Below are 21707 nucleotides of genomic sequence, written 5' to 3' on the forward strand. Positions count from 1 at the left end.
AAAGCTGGTTATCTAAATTTTCATATCTGCCCATATATACCAAATCCAATACAGTGTCAGAAGTTCGGTCACTCTCAGGCAACATGTCGAGGAAACATAATATGCCCAAAATGTGGATCCCAGGATCACACTCAAACAGACTGTACTGCTACATCATCCTGGATAATGTATTTTTTTCTCAAGTTTCCATAACTCTTCATATTCTAGAAATTGAGAGTTATGGAAACTTGGGAAAAAAATACAGAAAAAAAATTCACTGTTTTCATTAGAAATTATGCTAGCGATATGAATGTGACTTCAAAGAGATTTAATAGTCGGAAAATAAATGTGGATCCATATTACAGTTTTTCCATTGAAAATTTAGGTTTAGTGAAGAGGTTTAGCATTAACAAAACTGTTGATATAATTTAGCGGTTCTCATCAGTTATGACAACTTAAAACTGCTGTTAAGCAATAAGTAGCTTAGTCTTTGTATAATTAGGCAGGAATCTCTCACTTGCAGTTTATACAAGTATTGCAACAGCAGATGCGTGTGTAATGATGAACTTTCATTTACCTGATAATAGAAGATTGTCTCTTTTGAGACTCCTTCGGCCAAAACGGCATTACTGTCATAGACTAGGACACATCAAGGGGAGTTGTCCTAAGTTGCATCATTCTTTGAAACTATTACTAATAATGTCATCAGACAGTCACTCAATTGACAAGAGAATAAAGCATAAGAGACCAGTATAAATTGTCTGCTAGCCTACCCACTAGGTCTGAGCTTCGTGTTGCTGAGCATGATGATCAAGAACAACTAACTTTACACTTTGGTGCCTTTTCTGTTATGTTAAATAACTTGTAATGCTAACAAGGATATATGCCATTGTGCGTCTATAGATGTTTTGATTGATGATGTAGCAAGCTATAGAATGCTGTTAAGTACTGGTGTACAACTTTCATTAATGCTTAAGAGCTTGATTAATAAAATACAGAAAATTCCAGCTGTTTATTATGATGCCATGCCTTTGAAACATATGGTCACAATCTATAGTATCTATATATGTACAATAGACTCGTGATTTTCCGGGGTGGATGGTAAAAAGGGGGGGAAAAATCCTGCATAATTGATTTCCTGGTTAATCCAAAAATACAGAAGTCCCTGACATGACTTCTTACATTAGTCGAGTTTTATGTAACTCAGGAATGACTAATAATATATTGCTACTATATTATTATTATTGACAAATCTGAATTAGGCACAATACTTGTTAATGTTTGACCATATTCATACATCCTTATTATTTTAATTTTCTGATCCAAATCGATTGCTTTCCTTTTGCTGGTAGATCTACTAGTACTGTTGTTACTTATTCTCTTAGTCGGCACCATGATAACAGTCAAAATTAAAGTGACCAAATCCTTAGTATTCCAATGCATGACATCTGGGGGGAAGGTAGGTAACATCTAAAGGAATGTGAACGTTTCCGGTTATGGGTTCCTATGCGATTCACATTCCTTTAGATGTTACCTACCTCCCCTAAACGTTTGTACCAATATTTTTAAGACACCCTGTATATGGTACCCCTCCTCAGTAAGACTGAAATTCAGTTTAGGTACCCCTCGTGTTTGACAGACAACTTGTGTGATCAAGACCTGCTAATTTCGTAAAATCGGACGAACGCTAACTTATTGTGATTTTCTCTTATAGAGAAGCTGTGCCTTCATTTTGAATTTAGACCAAATAAAAATAGGATAATAAATATAATGTATAGACAGCATAGGATATTAAGAAATATTATATTTTAAATCATGAAGGTGCCCCTCATGTTACACTACATGACGAGCAGCATGAAGCACATTAACTGAGAAAAATAGTTATTAGAGGGGGGGGGGAACACATTAGAGGGGGTCATGTTTATAATCAACTTTTGTTTTTGTTTAATGAAAAAAGGTTTTTTTTTTCCTGTGAAAAATAATACTAATAATAAAAATAAATACTTCTTTTAACAATAAAAACAAGAGAAATAAAATAATATAATTAAATATATTTTTCTGCTGAGTGAATGTTTCTTAATAATTCTTCATTATTTTGTAGTATTGCTTTCAGCGTTTCTAAGATCATTTTTTTTTTTTTTTTTTTTTTTTTTATGTCCACAAATCCCCCAGGGGCTCACATCTGGTGAGTATGGGCTTGGCACACCCAGGGTCCTGAGCTGGATATCATCATTCTTCTCTTTCCTGGTGATTCCCTTCTACTTTTGTCTCTCTCTTTCTCTCAGGGTAACTAGGGATTTTTTTTTTTTTTTTTTGGCTGGTGCAGCATAAGCCTCAGGCTTCCTTGCACCACATAGCTAATAATAATAATAATAATAATAATAATAACTTTGTTATCAAATTTGTTCCTGCCAAACATAATGCAAATGATTTGCATTGTTTGCCATTAAGTATGGAGGCTACATGTACAATCCGGGACAGTTTCCAATGCAGGGCAAACAACTGAAATCTGGGACGTCTGGTCACATAAAAATGAAATTTTCTGTAAAGAATTTCACAGGGTTAAGGTGTAAACTCACTATTATCACCCCACGTGAGCTCACATTATACTAAAGCACATTTCTGCAGGTCACTTCCATAAAACAATAAAAACAATTTACACTTTCCATGTTATTGGGCTTTTCTGTAAGTGCATCTAATTATAAACAGGTAGTAAACTCGATCTTGTTGCATTTGCAATTCTGTGGGTTTTTACGTTATTATAGTGAAATCTGTGTCCCCTTCACTGAAATCTTCAGTCATATAAAAAAACAAATAAATTCTAAAAATCTTCTCTTCTTTCCTGTTTTTTTTTTTTTTTTGCCTGTTACTCCATATCTCACTTGTGGTTAAATTTGTGCATGCTGTGATCAACATTATTGATTGCTTATTATTATTTTTTTGTTTGTTTTAAATTTATGTAAGCCCGTAGTTGCATAAGTCGGGGACTAATTGTACCGAAAAATGTTGCTGAACATTTTTCGGTACAGTAAAAAATATGGTGGTAGATAAAAAAACTTACCATGCACTACTTGTGTCCAATACAATGCTTCCCTTTATTTTTTATGACGTTGTGTGTGGTTTAGTCACCAACATTATAATGGTTCATTAAAGATTTAACAGATGCCCCCTTTTTTTTTAAAAATTGGAGTCTTGAACTGTCCCAATTAATCTGATCCCGGAAAATCGAGAGTCTGCTGTATATAAAGGGAAAGTTAAATATGATTGTACTATCTAATGCCTTCACCTCTTACTGAGTTTGGGAAATGGTTGTAGCTCACCCTTGTAAGAACAGACACAAGTTGATTTTAGGCCAGGATTTCTTAGTGCAACTTTAGTATGCTTTAAACATAGAGATACAATTATTCAAATGTTAGAAATAGATGAGGTCCTTAGTGTTGATTTTATAGTTGGAGGTACTGATGAGTGAGTGAGTCTAGACAAGAAAATAAGCTTAAGGAGACATGTAGTAAGCCTGTTTTGAGAAAAATAGGAGCTAATCAGGTGAGAAATGTTGATTCAGAATAAAGGATCTGGTTCAGTGAAAGTCTCGGTGGACAGTTGTGGAAAGGGTGTCTGCAGTGAGAATTTTCTCGAACGCACAGAATTGTAGGTGCGAGAAAACGTTATAGACCACACGTTATATGTAGGAATAATCTTCATAAAATTCATTGGAAAAATGATGATAAGGCACTTGCTGATGTTCAGAGAAAAACAATTCGTGGACAGAGTGATAAATGAATCCTAGCACCTTGGAGCTAGGATTCATTTATTTCAAAATAGTTTGTACTATTAAAATATGGTATAGTACATTCCTTTATGATGTTTTATGTGAGCATCCATTTTTGCTATGAAAAAGAAAAATATGCTCACTCTCCACATTATTTGTATTGTAACTAGCTATAACTGGCACTAGCAACAAGTTGAGTGAAAGTGAATACTTGATGATTGCAGTGTGGTTCGTGTGGTGATAATGATATATGAAACATATTCCATAACAGAAAGAGAGCTTTTAAAGAGAACAGTTGTGAAGCCTAGCATACTGGTAGAACTGAGTTTTGAAAAAGGAAATTTGCTGATTTCCCGACTAACAAAATTCCTGTATATTGTTGACAAGATCCCATGACCTGCTCTGAATCAGGAAATTTGCTGATTAAAACTGCTGGTGGGGGGATACATAGACTAAAAGATTAACAGTAGCTGCAGGCAGAGGCAAATAATTCTTATAGTGCTTCTACTGTGGCATGCAACAGCCTGGAAAGCAAAATGTCAGGCATTACAAGGCCTGCTATTGGTCTATATGAGACAAGCAAATACATGAGCTGTGTAGATATAACTCTACATTCACCTACAAAGAAGTTTATAGGGATGAAAATATCTAAATGTGAAAAGTAGAAGAGAAATTGTTGAAGGATAGGGTAATGAAACATATGTCAGCTTGATTTTGGGTTACAGAAAATAATGGAGTCACTGGTAAATAAGATACCTTGAGCTGATAGAATATATCCAATTATATGAGAAGCAGCAACAAAAGAGGTAAACGAACCTTTAGCTGTAATTATAAGACCATCCTAGGATTCAGGACAGGTTTTATAGACTGGAGATTTGCAAATGGCTCCCCAGTTAAAGGGGAGGGGGAGTCAAAGTGTGAAGTGAGTAATTAAACATGTCAGCTTGATTTTGGTTTAGGGAAAATAATGGGTTTTCCCTAAACGAAATAATTTTCACTGGTTAAATGACCATCTAGATAGAAATTCAGTTATATGGCATCACAGCTTGAATTTGTTAAGGGGTAATATGAAAAACCTGATTGGATACAGTAGTAAGGAACTGGATGAAAAAAATAATTTTGATGTCATGTCATATACTTAGATTTCAGAGAAGTTTTTGATAATTGTTCCTACATGATAATTGCTCATACTGTATAGCTCATAATGTAGCAGTTTTTCTCATTTGACTCTGGCCAGCCAGCTATAAACATGCAAACTGATTGTACAATATGTGTGATTTCAGGCACAGCATTCTTATGTTTTGTGGCCATAGTAGCCTTAACACTTAAAGTGCCTCTAATTTTTTATTAAAGCTATTGAAATGGTTTCAAAAAATTATACAAGAAGTTGCATGAAGTGTTTCATTATTTTCCTCTCGCTGATCTTTAATCATGGTTAGGATTTCTTATTATAAAGCAATCCTTAACTTTTCAATTTAAAAAAAAAAAAAGAAAGCTATGCAAAACTGGTCATCCACTTTGTTTTGCATAGGAAAAGGTTCTATACCAATGGGATAACTTATTCAGTTGTGTGCAGCTGTTGAGAAATTTATTCCTAGAAATAAACAAAAGATATATGGGAAATTTTGGAAAATGTTACCATTCTTAATACCATTACAGTCAGTTTTGCTATAACACGGTACATGTGTTCCTAAAAATTTTTACATTATGGTATTTCACACATTAAAAACATCAGAGCTTATGGGAAAAATAGGGATAGGGGGCAGAGCACTCAAAAAATGTTCAGTCTGATAAGTAAAACACTAAAAAAATCCAGAAACCCAATAAAATTGTTAACACAGGTTTAAACATCTTAAATTTCTAATAAATAAACATTACAATAAATATAGCACTTTACCTTGACAAGATATGAGTTTCTTGATTGATATTTCTGTTCACTGACATTTTATTATTATTATTTTTTTTTTTTTTTGTATTGTAAAATTTAAAACGGTAAAAAAGACAAGCAATCAATAAGGACGAACACAGAAAACCACAAATTGCACAAGTAAGACAAGTTTACAAAGCTTAAAAAATAGGAATGAAGAAAAGATTCTGAAAATTGATTTGTTTTTTATGTGATTGAAGATTTCATGGAGGGGGGAACACATTTCACCATAATAACATAAAAACCCGTGGAATTCCAGCTGTCAGTATTATTGCAAATGAGATTGAGTTTACTACCCGTTTATAATTAGATTGCACTAACAAAAAAGCCCAATAAACCAGGAACTGCAAATTGTTTTTTTGTTTTATGTTAGTGACCTCCAGAAATGTGTTCCTCCGCCACGCTTTCCCACATCATGAAATATCTGTTCGAACAGAAAAGTGTGAGCTCCTGAAAACATCAGTTGGCCTGCAATATCACCTATTATCTTGTGAATACAGTGAATGGCAACAGTGTCTCTGACCAATACAATTACAGTAAATGGGAAATATAACTCTCGCACTTTTGACACTTTTTAAGCTTTGTAAACTTGTATTCATTGCTGCGCAGGTCACTACGTTCAGCTTGGTGTCAAGTTTAGCATTCACCTAGTATTACTCACAGATGAAATGGCGCATGAGCCAATGAAAAAATTACGTTATACTCACATTGTTCCATAATATATCAGTCACATTGGAGAAAATTCGCATTTAAAAATGCACGTTATAGCAGAACTGACTGTACACTTCATTAGTCAGCTGCAAAAATGACCATCATTATGATACTTGTAGCAGCTATTATTATGGATCTGGTCCAAAATCCCAACAGTATCTCTATGTTTGTAGAAATATATGAATATAATTCTATATATTTATTTGTTTTTTATTAAGTAAAATTTACCTTATTAGATTAATTTTGTATAGAAAGAATGTAAAATGTAAAAATTTGATGAAAAATACCTCTTTCAATTTGAATATTTGAACTAATAAGATATGTGGCAGCGAAGAAAAATACATGGGTGACATGGAAGCCTACAATAGATATAAGCTGGTCTGTAACCAAGTCACAAAGTAAGTAGTAGTGGCATGTGATGCAAGAAAGCAAGTGTATGAGCTTATGCAGCATCAGCCAAAAAAAAAAATCACACCATTCCCTCCAAATGCCTGTCCAGTTCCTCCTAAAATTTATTCAACCTATCAACTTCCACAATGACAGATGGAAGTTTGTTCCAGCAATTAACCACCCGCTGGCTAAAGGCAAATTTTCGCATATCTATTCTCTACATCTGTCGTTTCTTAATTTGAATTTATGCCCCCTTAGGTTCGTAATCTGAACAAGTGGAAGGATCCCATCAGAATTCAGCGTGCTCAACCCATTCAAGGCCTTATACATCTCAATCAGATCACCGCACAGGTGCCTAGTCTCCAGCCACTGCAATTTGCAGAACTTAAGCCTCTCTTGGTAAGAGGATCCCTTCATTCCCCTCACCAATCTTGTTGCCCTTCTCTGTACACGCTCAAGTAAATCTACATGATTCCTAAAATGAGGCCTCCAGACCTGTACGCAGTACTCAAGGCATCTCCTGACCATTGCCTTATACAGAGGGACAATCACCTCCTTCTCCCTGCTAGCAAAATTCCTATATATCATTGACAAAACCCCATGACCTGCCCTGGCAGCCTGTCTCCTTTGCTCAGAAAACTTCATATCTGACTGCACAATTACTCCGAGGTCTTTTTCATTTTCTACCACCTTAAGTGTAGTACCACACAGTTGGTACGTTTCTCTGGGATTACTTCTACCCATATGCAGTACTTTGCATTTGTCAAGGTTAAACTTCAATTGCCACTTCTTAGCCCATCTGCCCAAATTATCTAGATCATGTTGCAGTAGCACACTGCCATTACTGTCATTAACAACCCTGCCAACCTTTGTATCATCTGCAAACTTCGACATTAAGCCTGATATACCTTCATCAATATCATTGATAAATATACAAAACAACAGTGGACCTAACACCAAACCCTGTGGGACACCACTAAAAACATTAGTCCACGAAGAGCAGCACCCATTGATTACCACGCTCTGTCTTCTCCCACTCAACCACCCTTTTATCCATTGTAGCAACTTACCCTTAATACCATTCTGCTCCAATTTGTACAATAGTCTTCCATTCGCAACAGTGTCAAAAGCTTTCCTGAAATCCAAATATATGATATCAAAATTATTTTTTGCATCCAGTTCCTTTGTAACCACATCATAATATCCTATCAAATTTGTCAGACAAGACTTTCCCTTAACAAACACATGCTGTGTCTGAATTATTGCTGCAGTCTTGTCTAGATGATCCTGCAATGCACCTTTAACCAGTGACTTCATTATTTTACCCAGAACAGAAGTTAAACTAACTGGTCTGTAATTACTCATGTCACTCTTCGATCCCCCTTTGTAAATTGGGGATACATTTGCACATCTCCAGTTCGTGGGAACCTCCCCTGAGTCCAAGGATGCTCTCATAATTATGGCTAAGGGTTTGCTTAGTTGCTTTGCCGCCTCCTTTAATATAACTGGATAGATCCCATCCACCCCAGGTGCTTTTCTTAGGTTTAACTTCAACAATTTCTCCTCCACTTTGCTTTCAGTTATTACAAAATCATTAGGTATCCTGCTACAATTTGATAACCTTCTGCCATTTTCAAACCTTAATAATTCCTCACGTGTGAATGTAGATGCAAAATACTCATTCAGTTTGTTTGCTATCTGAGCAGGATCATCAACAGTCGAACCATCAATGTCAAGTGGACCAATCAGATTCATCCCCTTCCTTTTAGAGTTTATATAAGTAAAGAAATCCTTGCTGTTTTTCTTAGCATCTTTTGCCAAGGATTTCTCGTAATCTGCCTTCGCCTGCCTAATCTCCTTTGTGACCTGTTTACAGACTAGCTTATATCTGCCATAGGCTTCTGAGTCGCTTGATAATTTATATGCATCCCATGCATTTTTCTTCTCTGTTACGAGTCTCATTAGTTCATTAGATAACCATTTAGGCCTAAACCTTGGAACAATATTTCTTCATAGGTATGAAACTTTTAGTAGCATCCACGATTAATTCCTTGAATGCTTCCCACTTAGAATTTACTGTTGGTAACATCGTCAGTTGATCCCACTGTACCGAATTTAAAACTGTCGGAGACTACCGTACTCACCTTTACGGAAGCAAAAACCCTTTCCTTTACCCCTGATGGTAATTAAATCTTTAAGTAAATCCCACATCAGTACACTGATCACTGCCACCTAGTGGTTCCTTTATCTGCAAATTCTTAATACACGAATGATCACTACTGATAACCAGTTAAAGAGTATTACCCTCTCTGGTTCCCTCTCGAACATGCTGCTGCAGAAAACAATCATCCAATAAATCCACAAAAGTCTGACTAGTGTGTGAGTTACCAACCCACAAGTTCCAGTCAATATCTGGGAAGTTAAAATCCCCCATTATAATACATTCCGATTTACTAGCCCACTCTATTTCTCTGTACAACTGTTCATTGTACTCATTTGAGTCATTAGGCCTATAGCACACTCCTACTCTTAGGTTAGGCAAGCAAGGGCAAATTATGAGAAATCTTTGGCAAAGGATGCAAATAAAAACAACAAAGAGTTCTTTACCTGTGTAAACTTTAGAAGGAAGAGAATCAATCAGATTGGTCCACTGGATATCAATAGTTCAACTGTTGATGATCCTGCTCAGATGGCTAACACACTAAATGAGTATTTTGCATCTACATTCACACATGAGGAGTTATTCGTGGGAGGGGAATGCCGGAGGTGAATTAAATTCTGGCAGTGAGCTAGATGATTTTGTAATAACTGAGAGGAAAGTGGAGGAGAAATTGTTGAGGATAAACATAAAAAAGTCACCTGGGGTGGATGGGATCTATCCAGTTATATTAAAGGAGGCAGCAAAGGAAGTATGCAAACCTTAGCCATAATTATGAGAGTTTCTTTGGACTCAGGGGAGGCACCTATAGACTGGAGATGTACAAATGTGATCCCAATTCACAAAGGAGGATCAAAGGGGCGACACAACTAATTATAGACCTGTTAGTTTAACTTCTGTTCCAGGGAAATTAATGGAGGCACTGGTTAAAGAAGCACTACAGAACCATCTAGACAAGACTTCAGTTATAGCTCAGACATAGCATGGGTTTGTTAAGGGGAAGTCTTGTCTGATCAATTTGATTGGATACTATGATGTGGTCACAAAGGAACTGGATGCAGGGAATAACTTTGATATCATATATTTGGATCTTAGAAAGGCTTTTGATACTGTTGTACATGGAAGACTGCTGCACAAATTGATGGCATAGTTTGGCATAGGAGACAAATTGCTGCTATGGATAAAGGGATGGTTGAGTGGGAGAAGACAGAGTGGTAATCAGTGGACACTGCTCTTTGTGGATTAATGTTATTAGTGGAGTTCAGTGTTTGGTCCATTGTTGTTTTCTGTTTTTATAAATGATATTGATGATGGTATATCAAGCTTAATGTCCAAGTTTGCAGACGATACGATGGTTGGCTGGGTTGTTAATGACACTAATGACAGTATGCTGCTGCAACAGGATCTAGAAAAGTTGAGCAGTGGCTGAGAGGTGGCAAATGAAGTTTAACATTGACAATTGTAAAGTACTACATATGGGAAGCAGTGACCCCAGAGTAATGTATCAACTGTGTGGTACTTCGCTGACAGTGGTAGAGAATGAAAAGGACCTGGGGTAATTGTGCAGGCAGATATGAAGTTTTCTGAGCAGTGCAGACGGTGTGCAAGAGTAGCTCATGGTGTCTTGTCAACGATATATAGGAATTTTTCTAAAAGGAATAAGGAATAGTCAGGCCACACCTTGAGTACTGTATATAGGTCTGGAGGCCTCATTTTAAGAAGTATGTAGGGCTGTTGGAACGAGTACTGAGAAGGGCAACAAGGTTAGTGAATGAAACAAAGGGTTGCTCTTACGAACAGAGGCCAGTCCGCCTCTGTCGATAGAGAAAAAATATGAAATTGTGAAACGCTTTGAGCGAAATGAAAGACCATGTGATATTGCACGTGCTACAGGCCTAAATGAAGCAACGGCGAAAAGCACATGACAATTGCAAACTTGACAGGTTGAAAATTGAAAAGGGCTCAATTGTAAAGGGCTTAAAAATTTTAGAAAACATAGACTCCAATGAAGAACGCGTTATAGCTACAAAGCAAGGAATAAAAAAAATTATTAGCTTGCTACGAAGAAATTCTGCGTGAAAAAAAGAACGCGCTGTGTCGTCAGACGAATTTGTTAGATTTTATGAAGCCATCGACATCGAAATAACTTTTTAACGTAAGTCATTTGTTTTTTTAATACATATTTTGTATTAATATGTATAAAGAACTGCAATTTTATTAATATTTTTCTTCTAAACTAATGTTTTTGTTAGTCCTTGGTCCCAATTAAGCAAAATTTATATATATTTATATGCAAAGTTGTACTTCGACTTACGCGATTTTCGTCGGACCCACCTATCGCGTAACTTCGGGGTATTACTGTATTATAAATGCTTGATTATTGTTAGTAATGTGGTTTTTGTGAACTGATTTTTATATATATACCTGTGTGTTGTTTATTCATTATATGATATAAAACATTAACATTGTCATATACTGTTTGCATAACTGCAATGTACATGTTCCTTGTGTTCAAATATAATTTTAATGTTTCTTTTTTTTTTTCCCGGCCGTTTTGATTACATGAAAAACATTTTTTTTATTGCAAAAACAGTTTCTGAGATATAGACTCTAACTTTGTTTTTTTAAATACAATTGGTATGTCGGGATTTTGGGTGGCACCAGATAAAATATATTTAATTGAAGATAAAGATGACTCATGATTGGTTAACCCTGTGATAAAAAGAACTAGGAATAAAGAAATCAGTACTCATTTTTATAGAGATACCAGTGGACCTCACCATTTGAATGGAAAGAGTTTACCTATAATCATGAAATAGGTAATAGTAAATCATACTGAGAGAACACTTATTTTTAAATTTAAATATTCACATTGTAGATGATATAATGTGACAGTTAATTTTTGTCTTTATTAGGTTGGCGATCAGATAATTGAAATAAATAGCATAAATACTAAGAATATGACTCATGCGGAAGCTATTGAACTTATTAGACAAGGAGGTAATTCCGTACGCCTATTAGTAAAGAGGGGTAATCAGCTTCCATCTGCTATTGGTAAGTTTTATTATTTGTTCAGACAAGAAATTCCAGAATATTGTATTATTCAAATATTATTGCAGAACAGACAAAAGTATTACATATTAATTTATATAACTTAAAATTACAATTAGCTTCATATTTTAAAATGCTTTATAGTTAATTTAAAGAATTAAAACTAATTTTAATTTAATATAGTTTTTACTACATTATTGTAATCCATAATGTAAGTAGTGTTTCAGAAGCCATTTGGAATATAAATGATATATTTTCCTTTCATATGAATATTGCAAAATGCAGTACTTGGATGAAGGAAATTAATCATTGTGGAGTGAGAAAATTTTTGAAATATTCATTCTGTACACATCAGTGAGAAAACTGGGTTCCCTTATTGCATTAATATTGCATTGTTGAGGCCCTGCTTCAGTAGAGAAGTGTATTTCCATTTATTTAAAGCATGTATGATAATCCATATTATGGTTTCTTCCGATCTGCTTAGACAGATTGGGGGGTCCCCCATCGATGTGTAAGCAGAGCCAGAGCTAGAGCGGGGCACCAGCCCCAGGTGCAGCATTTTAAGGGTGCATTCGACCAGTTATATATTTTAAAATGCATCATTTTTGATTTAATTACAGTTGGACCTGTGTTTAACGAACTTCTTTATAGCGAATTTTTTGAATTCCTTTGGGTAATTACATTTAAAAGTTTCTGTAGAATGAAGAAAATTTCCATACAATGAACAGATTAAGAAAGACTTAACTTTGTATGCTTTGTTTCTTCCACCACTGGCCTTTAGGCAATTTAAACAATTAGAAAGTGCAAATTAAGGGTCAAAGGGATTACCGTTCCAAAATGTAAGTGGAACGTAAAATGTCTGCAGCCACCTATAAAAGTTTTATTAGAAGAAATACTGCATTATCTTTGTACGTGCTACTTATTATTCCAGAAATTTTTGTGAGAGTGAAAAAAATTATAAATTTGGGATTTAATCACTTACGGAAAAAAAAATCAGGGAGGAACAGTGTTTTACAAATTTTGAAAATAACAGAGAAACTCCAATTACAAACTTATAAAAAGTATGGCCCGTTTTGTGACATTACACCTCTTAACTTTTTGGTTTTTCCTCCAATGCTGACCACTGAAGGACAAACAATTTTTCAAATATCTGTTGATATTTCAACAGATATTTGAAAAATCATGTTTTATCAATTCTGCAGGATATAAAATCTGTAACCTCTTTACAACTTCTCCAATTCGTTCATGAGTATTCTCTAATAGAATCTTATCCAAATATAGAAATAGTGCTATGAATTTTTCTTACCCTGCCTGTAACAGTGTAAGAAAAGACTTTGTAGGACCTTCTTGTGAAAGTTCCTTCAAAGCAATAAAAATTCAATTAAAATAATACACCTTTATTGCCTGCTTTTAGTTTATTTTATAATGTTAAAAGTGCTGTATTTCGCAATAACCCCAGGGGTTCACATCTGGTAAGTATGGGCTTGGCACACCCAGGGTCTGAGCTGAATATCATCATTCTTTTATTTCTTGGTGATGTGATTCCCTTCTACTTCTGACTTCTCTCTCTCTCTCTCTCTCTCTCTCTCTCTCTCTCTCTCTCTCTCTCTCAGGGTAATTCAGAAATTTTTTTTTTGGCTGGTGCAGCATAAGCCTCAGGCTTCCTTGTACCATATAGCTAATAATAATAATATTTTTTTCCTATGATGTTATACTAGATATATAAACATAAACTATCTGGTTTTCTAATTTATTTGTAGTTTTTCTTTGTCGTTTACATAGAATTAAATTCTCTGTAGATATAAATGGGCACCTCCGTAGCCAGGTGTGCAGGAGCAGCAGTGCGTAGCACATGCTTCTTGATTAGACCGGGGTTCAAGCCTGTGACCACCAAATACGGAGGATGCGGAAAGGTCAGGGAATGACCACCACATATCCCCGGAGCAATATGGCCTTAGTTGCTAATGCCCCTAAAAACCCAAACAATAACAAAACAAAACAGATATAAACGAATATTTGTGAGTTTCTTTTTCTTTGATATTTTTGTTTTGTTGTATTCATTATATTATTTAAATTATTTTATTAATAAATACATGCAAATCGTAGACCATTGCAATAATAAATTTTATAAATTCATAAAGATTGCAAGATTGCAGAGACGTAACAAGGAGGGGGAACAGGGGGGAATTTCCCCCAGGTGCCAAGCTTCACTGGGAACAAACTGAAGGAATTATCTATTACAATCAGGGGCACCAGAAAGACATGTTGCTCCTGGGCGTCGGCAACCCTAGCTATGCTACTGAAAGATTAACTACCTGCATGTATATATAATGGGGGTGTACTTATAACACTTTTGCACCAGGCATAGGATTGCCTAGTTCCGGCTCTGTATGTAAGTAACACTAGGAAGATCAGAAAAGAACTCAGTGATGAGATGTATCTACAATATGTGAAATGCAAGATGATGCAGCAGGTAAAACAAACCACAGTAAATTTAGGACCAGAGCTTAATGCTAAGAGAACTATAAACCATTACTGTCTAAGTATGTTCAAGAGGCAAGTAGGAGGAGTAATACTCTTGATCTGGTTATCAGCAGTGATTATTTATGCATTAATAAACTGCAGATGAAAGAACCACTAGGTGATAGTGATTACAGTGTACTGATGTGTACAATCCAATCAAAGATGTAACTACCATCGGGGTAAAGGGATGGATTTTTGCTTTCGTAAAGGTTACTACAGTGGTTTTAGACAGTTTTTAAATTCTATACAGTGGAACCAACTTATGATGTTACCAACAGCAAATTCTAAATGGGAAGCATTCGAGGAATTAATCTTGGAAGCTACTTGGCTTTTCATATCAACTAAGAAATACTAAGAATGTTTAAGCCTAAATGGATGTCAGATGAACTAATGAGACTCATGGCAGAGAAGAACAGTGCATGGGAAGCATATAAATTATCAGAAGGCAGAGAAACCTGTTGTAGATATAAGCTAGTGTGTAATCAAGTCACAAAGGAGGTTAGGCAAACGAAGGCATATTATGGAAATCTTTTGCAAAGTTTGCAAAGAAAAACAGCAACGACTTCTTTACTTGTGTAAACTGTAGAAAGAAAGGGATGAATCAGATTCGTCTACATGATATCAGTGATTAAACTGTTGATGATCCTACTCAGGTAGCTGACAAACTGAATGAGTATTTTTCATCTACATTAACACATGAGGAATTCTGTAGGGAAGCGAAGACCAGAAGTTTATCAAACTCTAAAAGGAAGCTAAATGATTTTGTAATAACTGAGAGGAAGGTGAAGGAGAAATCGTTGAAGTTATATTAAAGGAGGCAGCAAGGGAGGGTCTCCACAGACTGGAGATGTACAGATGTATCCCCAATTCACAAATTTGGCATCAAAGGGTGACACGAGTAATTACAGGCCTGTTAGTTTAACTTGTGTTCTGGGGAAAATAATGGAATCGCTGGTTAAAGAAGCATTGCAGGATCATCTAGAAAAGATTGCAGTTATAGTTCAGACACTGCATCGGTTTATTAAGGGGAAGTCTTGTCTGACTAGTTTGATTGGATACTGTGATGTGTTCACAATGGAACTGTGTCTGTGTGTTTCTCTTAACAAAGGGAATCGAGCAATTTCTTGAAATGAACCTTTCCCAAACTTTTAATGCAATAAATTTGCAGAGTTCCAGAGATTTTAAAGTCTTTATATTGTGATTTTAAATGTTTCTCACCAACCACGTATTAAAATAAAACACGGAAACTGGAATTATAAAAATTGTGTTTATTACTATATATTTACAATTAAAATAACTTTACAAATAAAAAGGATAAAATACATAAAATATATATATATATATACATCAAATAAAATAGATTAAAATACCGGGTTAAGAGTGATAAAACCGACCGTAGCTTTCGAAGGCTCCTGCCTTCTTCTTCAGGGGACCACTGAAGAAGAAGGCAGGAGCCTTCGAAAGCTACGGTCGGTTTTATCGCTCTTAACCTATTTTAATCTATTTATCAGCGGACCACTGAAGAAGAAGGCAGGAGCCTTCGAAAGCTACAGTCGGTTTTATCGCTCTTAACCCGGTATTTTAATCTATTTTATTTGATGTATATATATATATATATATATATATATATATATATTGTATTTTATCCTTTTTAGTTGTAAAGTTATTTTAATTGTAAATATATAGTAGTAAACACATAGTTTTTATAATTTCAGTTTCCGTGTTTTATTTTAATACGTGGTTGGTGAGAAACATTTTAAAATCACAATATGAATTTACCCAACCCCAGAGGCCTGTTTGAAGAACTATTTTTAGTCTTTGTTTTCAATAAAAAATAAAACAAAGATTGCAAGCTCTCGTTGAACCCTAGGGTTCTGCAGGACCCAATTTGAAAACTTAAAGAATAAGGGGCTATTGGGTTTATCGAACCCTATTTGTGAATTGGTGATGCATTTGCACCCCTCAAGTCCGTGGGGACCTCCCCTGAGTCCAAGGAAGCTCTCATGATTATGGCTAAGGTTTTGCTTACTTCCTTTTGCTGATTCCTTTCATAAAATTGGATAGTTCCGTCCACCCCAGGTGCCTTCCTTATGTTTATCTTCAACAATTTCTCCTCCACTTTGCTCTCAGTTATTACAAAATCACTTAGCTCCCTGTTAGAATTTGATAAACTTCTGGCATTTTCCCTTCTTGAATAACTCCTCATGTGTGAATGTAGATGCAAAATACTCATTCAGTTTATCAGCTACCTGAACATGATCATCAATAGTCAACCCATCTATGTTAAGTGGTCAAATCTTATTCCACTCATTTCCTTCTAGAGTTCACATAAATAAAGAACTCTTTGCTCTTTTTCTTTGCATCTTTTGCCAAAGATTTCTCGTAATCTGACTTCGCCTGCCTAACATCCTTTGTGACTTTATTACAGACATATTTTATATGTGCCATAGGCTTCTGTGTCGCCTGATAATTTATATGCATCCCATACATTTTTCTTCTTTGCCACGGGCCTCATTAATTCATCTGATATCCATTTAGGCCTAAACCTTGAACAATATTTCTTAGTTGGAATGAAAAGCCTAGTAGCCTCCAAGATTAAGTCCCTGAAAGCTTCCCATTTAGAATTGAACTTTGGTAACATCATCAGTTGATCCCACTGTATAGAATTTAAAAACTGTCTGAGACTTCTGTAGTCACCTTTATGAAAGCAAAAACCCTTCCCTTTACCCTTGATGGGAGTTAAATCTCTAAGTAAATCCCACATCAGTATATTGTGATCACTGTCACCCAGTGGTTCCTTTATCTGCAGTTTCTTAATGCATGAATAATCACTGCTAATAATCAGATCAAGAGTATTACTCTCTCTGGTTGCCTCTCAAACATGTTGCTGTAGAAAACATTTATCCATTAAATCTGCAAAAGTCTTGCTAGTATGCAAGCGACCAATCCACGAGTTCCAGTCAATATCTGGAAAGTTAAAATCACCCATAATAGACATTCTGATTTACTGGCCCACTCTGTTTCTCTGCCAAATTTCTCATTGTACTCCTCAGATTCATTAGGCCTATAACACACACACCTACTCTCTCATTTTTCCTTTCTCAGTGCTTATGTCACACCAAACAGACTCAACATTGCATTGTCCACCGACATCAATTGGATGCACTTCCTTAGATTTTGTGTGTTTCTCAACTGACAGCATAACCCCCTCCTCCTTTCCTCTTCTGTCTTGTCTATCGTTTCTGTACACATTGTATTTCCCAAATTTCCAATTCTGCACTGCTTATATCTGTGTGATAGCACGTCTCTGATATCCCAAAATATCTGCCTTTGATGTCTTGACCAGCACTTCAAACTCATCAATTTTATTAACTATACTCCTTGAATTGGTGTACATGCAAGTATACATGCACCTGTTTCTACTCTTAGTTACCCTAACAGTATGTATTTACTTGCTGCACTATGACTCCCAGCAGTCCTGGAAATCTCCTTGCTTTCCAGGCTGCTGCTCATTCTAATAGAATCAGTGCAAGAATCACTTTTGCCTCTGCCCGCAGCCACTGTTATCCTTTTAGTCTGTGTATCCACCCAAGCTATCAGTTTTCCGAGTCACCTAACACTGCCTCGATAGCATCAGCAAATATTCTTGCACCCTTTCTATTTAAGTGTATCCCATCCCTGTAGAAGCAGTCTCTCCTGACAATAAGCAGAGACCACGCTGAAAAAAATTCTACCCCATGAGCCTTGCACAATTTCTTCAGGGCCGAATTCCTTGACAAGGCTCTCATTATATACTCCCTCCTGTCGTGTCTGGGCAGAATTGCAGACACTTTCACATTCAACCCTAACTCATGACTTTTTTCCAACATTGACCTGTACTTGTTAATGGATCACACTTGAAATAGTAACCTGCCAAGTTTCATGCAGCTTTGTCTCCAGAAGTTGTCAACTTCTGAAGTGATGAACCAAATCAGTCACTGTGTAGTTGTCCGATATTTTTCTAAAAAAGGAGTAATGCAAAGGCAGTTCATGAGGATATGGTTTCAATATTTGGGAGGATACCCTTTTTTATTCCATGGTTAAAAAGTGGACAGCAAAATTAAACAAGGAGAGAGCTTGGAAGGGGATCACACTGTGACTGATTTTGTCCATCATTCCGGAAGTTGTTGATAGTGTGTGTGATCTGGTGATGAATGATTGACAAGTGGCAGTTTGGTACATTGCCAGTGTCTTGGGCATTTCATCTGGAGGTGTGTACCACATAATAACAGAAGTTCATTACTATGAAAAAGATGTTAGCATGATGGGTCCCAAAGTTGACAGCAGATCTAAAAAGCACAAGAGTTGTTAAGTCAAGTGAACATTTTCATCGTTTTCAAGCATGTTCAGCAAATCTCCTTGCAAGTTTTATGAAGATGGATGAGACATGGGCTATCACTTTCAGTCAGAGACAAAGGAGTAGTCCAAATAATGGAAACACTGCTCTTCTCTACTTCCAAAGAAAGCCAAGTCAATTCCTTCTGCTGGCAGTGACGCTATCGGGTTTTTAGGGTTGCAGATGGAGTGTTGCTATGGATTATCTTCAGAAAGGCCACAGAGACATATTACTCAGACCTTGCGAGGCATTTGCATAAAAACATTAAAGACAAATGCCGAGGAAACTCATCAAAGGAGTCTTGTTCCACCAGGACAGCACAGCACAGCTCACAAGTCTGTCATTGTCATGGCTACACTGCATGAGTGAGGCTTTGAAATCTTTGACCATCCACCATATTTACCAGATCTAGTACCATCAGACTTTTACCCGTTTCCTAATTTGAAAAACTATCTGCCTGGCATCCATTTTCCCATCGACAGTGATACCATTGCTGCATTGTATGCATTCCTGGAGGCCTGAGAGGAAAAGAGAGACTAATGCTTTATTTGCAGCTGGAATGAACACATTGCAGCATCAGTGAAAAATGTGTATTGATCCAAATGGGACTAGGTTGAAAAGTAACATGTTATCATTCTAAAATGCTCCTTGTACCACTGCCTTCCATCAAATACTCTTCCACTTTTTTTTTTTTTTTTATAAAACTCTTTCGTTAAGGTTCTCATTTTTGATCATTTCCTTTATTTCTTTGCTTAGTTCTTAACTTCATAGATTAAAATAGGCTTATAAACTGCTGAAAACAACTAATTTCTCTTTTACTCCAAATCAGTGTTTTAATATATTTGCTGCATCAACACATAAGCATTGAATGGTACTTTGAGTGCAGTACTTTAATGCTCATATGCATTATGGCACAGCACCCATCATTGCATATCACATATAGGCAATCAATCTGAAGCAGTCAGTATTCAAGTTGGGTAAAAGTAATGGCACTTGAAATGAACTGCTTGATTCTGTTGGTACACTGGTTGAACTCTGTGATGTTAGCATCAACTTCATTTTATTTATTTTTTTTTTTGTGTGTGTTGAGGTTAATTTATGTACATGGAATAAAATTTTGAATTTTGGTGTGATTTACAGCTCAGCCCAAAGTAAGTTTTCACTTTTAGCTATGAATGCCACCAGACTTACTTTCCAACCATTATTTATGAGTTTTTGGAATGTTATTTCTCAGAATTCTGAAAATTATGACACATTGAATGCACTCTCTTAAATACAGGTTGCAGTAAATGTATTACTTGGCTTTACACTTCCTAATTTACTAATTCTGTTGTTTATTTCCATGTGTAAATGACTGTCTTTATTAAAGGCTGCCCCTAGATACCAAAAATAACTTTACAATTTTTGGTTATTTAGTTTGCACTACTAAATTTTCCCTTGTCTCTCATAACGTTCATTACTTTTGCTTTTGTATAACTGATTTTCATGCAAAATTCTCTACAACCATTAGAGATCCTTGGATGTTTTGCAAACTTCTATTTAACAGTTCTATTTATCTGAACCTCTGTACTTAGTAAAACTTGGGAAAAAAAATATATTGGCGTCAGTGAAGAATATGAAATTAGCAAATATAAACCTGATTAAATGATTTCCCTTTGTGAGGAGGAGGAGAAAATAAAGTATATATATTGTATATATAAACATGCACGCTTAAAGGATGATTTGAAAGTTACTACTTATTTTTAAAAGGAGTATTGTTGGAGTATTATGTATCATAAGATTTAATCAACAAAGTTTATATCATTTACTTTTACACACAAATTTGCAGATTTCACCATAGGCACCTTTAGTGATAATAACCATCCTCAGTGTGGTTACCTACGTTTTTCACTGAATATGAAAGTGCACAGAAACACTTCCAGTCCTTCCTTTTTAAGTTCTTATTTGGTACTGACCATTTATTGAATTCATATAAAGTAAACCTCATATTTTGTTTGAATTCTTGTATATGATATCATTTTTATAAATATTTGTTTTTGCTAATTTTTTTGCTAGTTGATCATCCAAGCCCAACAGCAACATCTGCATCATCTGGATTTCCAAGCACAAATGCTTTACCAGCAGCAAATGGACCTGTGGGACAGAGCTCACCTCGAGAGCCTCCAGTCCACATATCTAGAGATTTTTACGGGTGGGGCTATGAGCCTCATTAGGTTTTTAGTGATGTGGTGTGGTGTAGTTTCTCAGGATGTTTGAAGGAATGCTTAATATATCTGATTGGAAAAGATATATTTAACCACTTCTGTGCTCAAAACAATTTGGTAAATAGTACTAATTCTTGAACATGTGCCAGGGTAGTTATTTGTATCTACCCATTTCATACAGAGATATATTGTGTAGAGTGATTATCGAAGAGGATATTCATATCGTGCTCTTAATGTACAGTGTTATAAAGCATTTACCAAGTTTCTATTGGAAGTTGTGGAGTATTAAGTTGGAACTTTTTTTTTTTTTTTGTGTAGATAACAGTATAAACTGTTCAGAAAAAAAAGTGCTACACTTAAAGTGAGTCAGTGAATCAAGTACTGTCCTCTCCAGATTCACTCGGATGCATCATGTTTTTGTATCAGTAATTTTGTGTTACATAAATTTACTTATCTGTGAAACAGTGAGAATTATATTAAATGAAAGCCTATTAAAGAAGTTGGACTTAATATTTAAGCAAGGTTGTCATCATATAGTCAGCTAAAGAATTAATCATGGAGTACAGCTCATGCAATATTAAATGTATTATAACATTAATAGTATTGAAGAAAAAAAATAC

General features: G+C 35.6%; 1 protein-coding gene across 1 annotated transcript in view; it reads left to right on the top strand.

The window, feature by feature from the left end:
• The window catches only part of Magi (membrane associated guanylate kinase, WW and PDZ domain containing protein magi), a 569393-nt gene extending 548154 nt beyond the window's left edge, over positions 1-21239 (top strand). The window contains exons 21-22 of the mRNA XM_090385296.1: positions 11850-11988; positions 20939-21239. Coding sequence (XP_090241422.1) covers positions 11850-11988; positions 20939-21096 — 297 coding nt within the window. The 3' untranslated portion in view covers positions 21097-21239. The remainder of the gene's footprint in view (positions 1-11849; positions 11989-20938) is intronic.
• The last annotated feature ends 468 nt before the right edge of the window (positions 21240-21707 follow it).

The sequence above is a fragment of the Mastigoproctus giganteus genome, chromosome 11 (genome assembly GCF_048544385.1).
Source record: "Mastigoproctus giganteus isolate SK-2022 chromosome 11, ASM4854438v1, whole genome shotgun sequence".
Lineage (NCBI taxonomy): Eukaryota > Metazoa > Arthropoda > Arachnida > Uropygi > Thelyphonidae > Mastigoproctus > Mastigoproctus giganteus.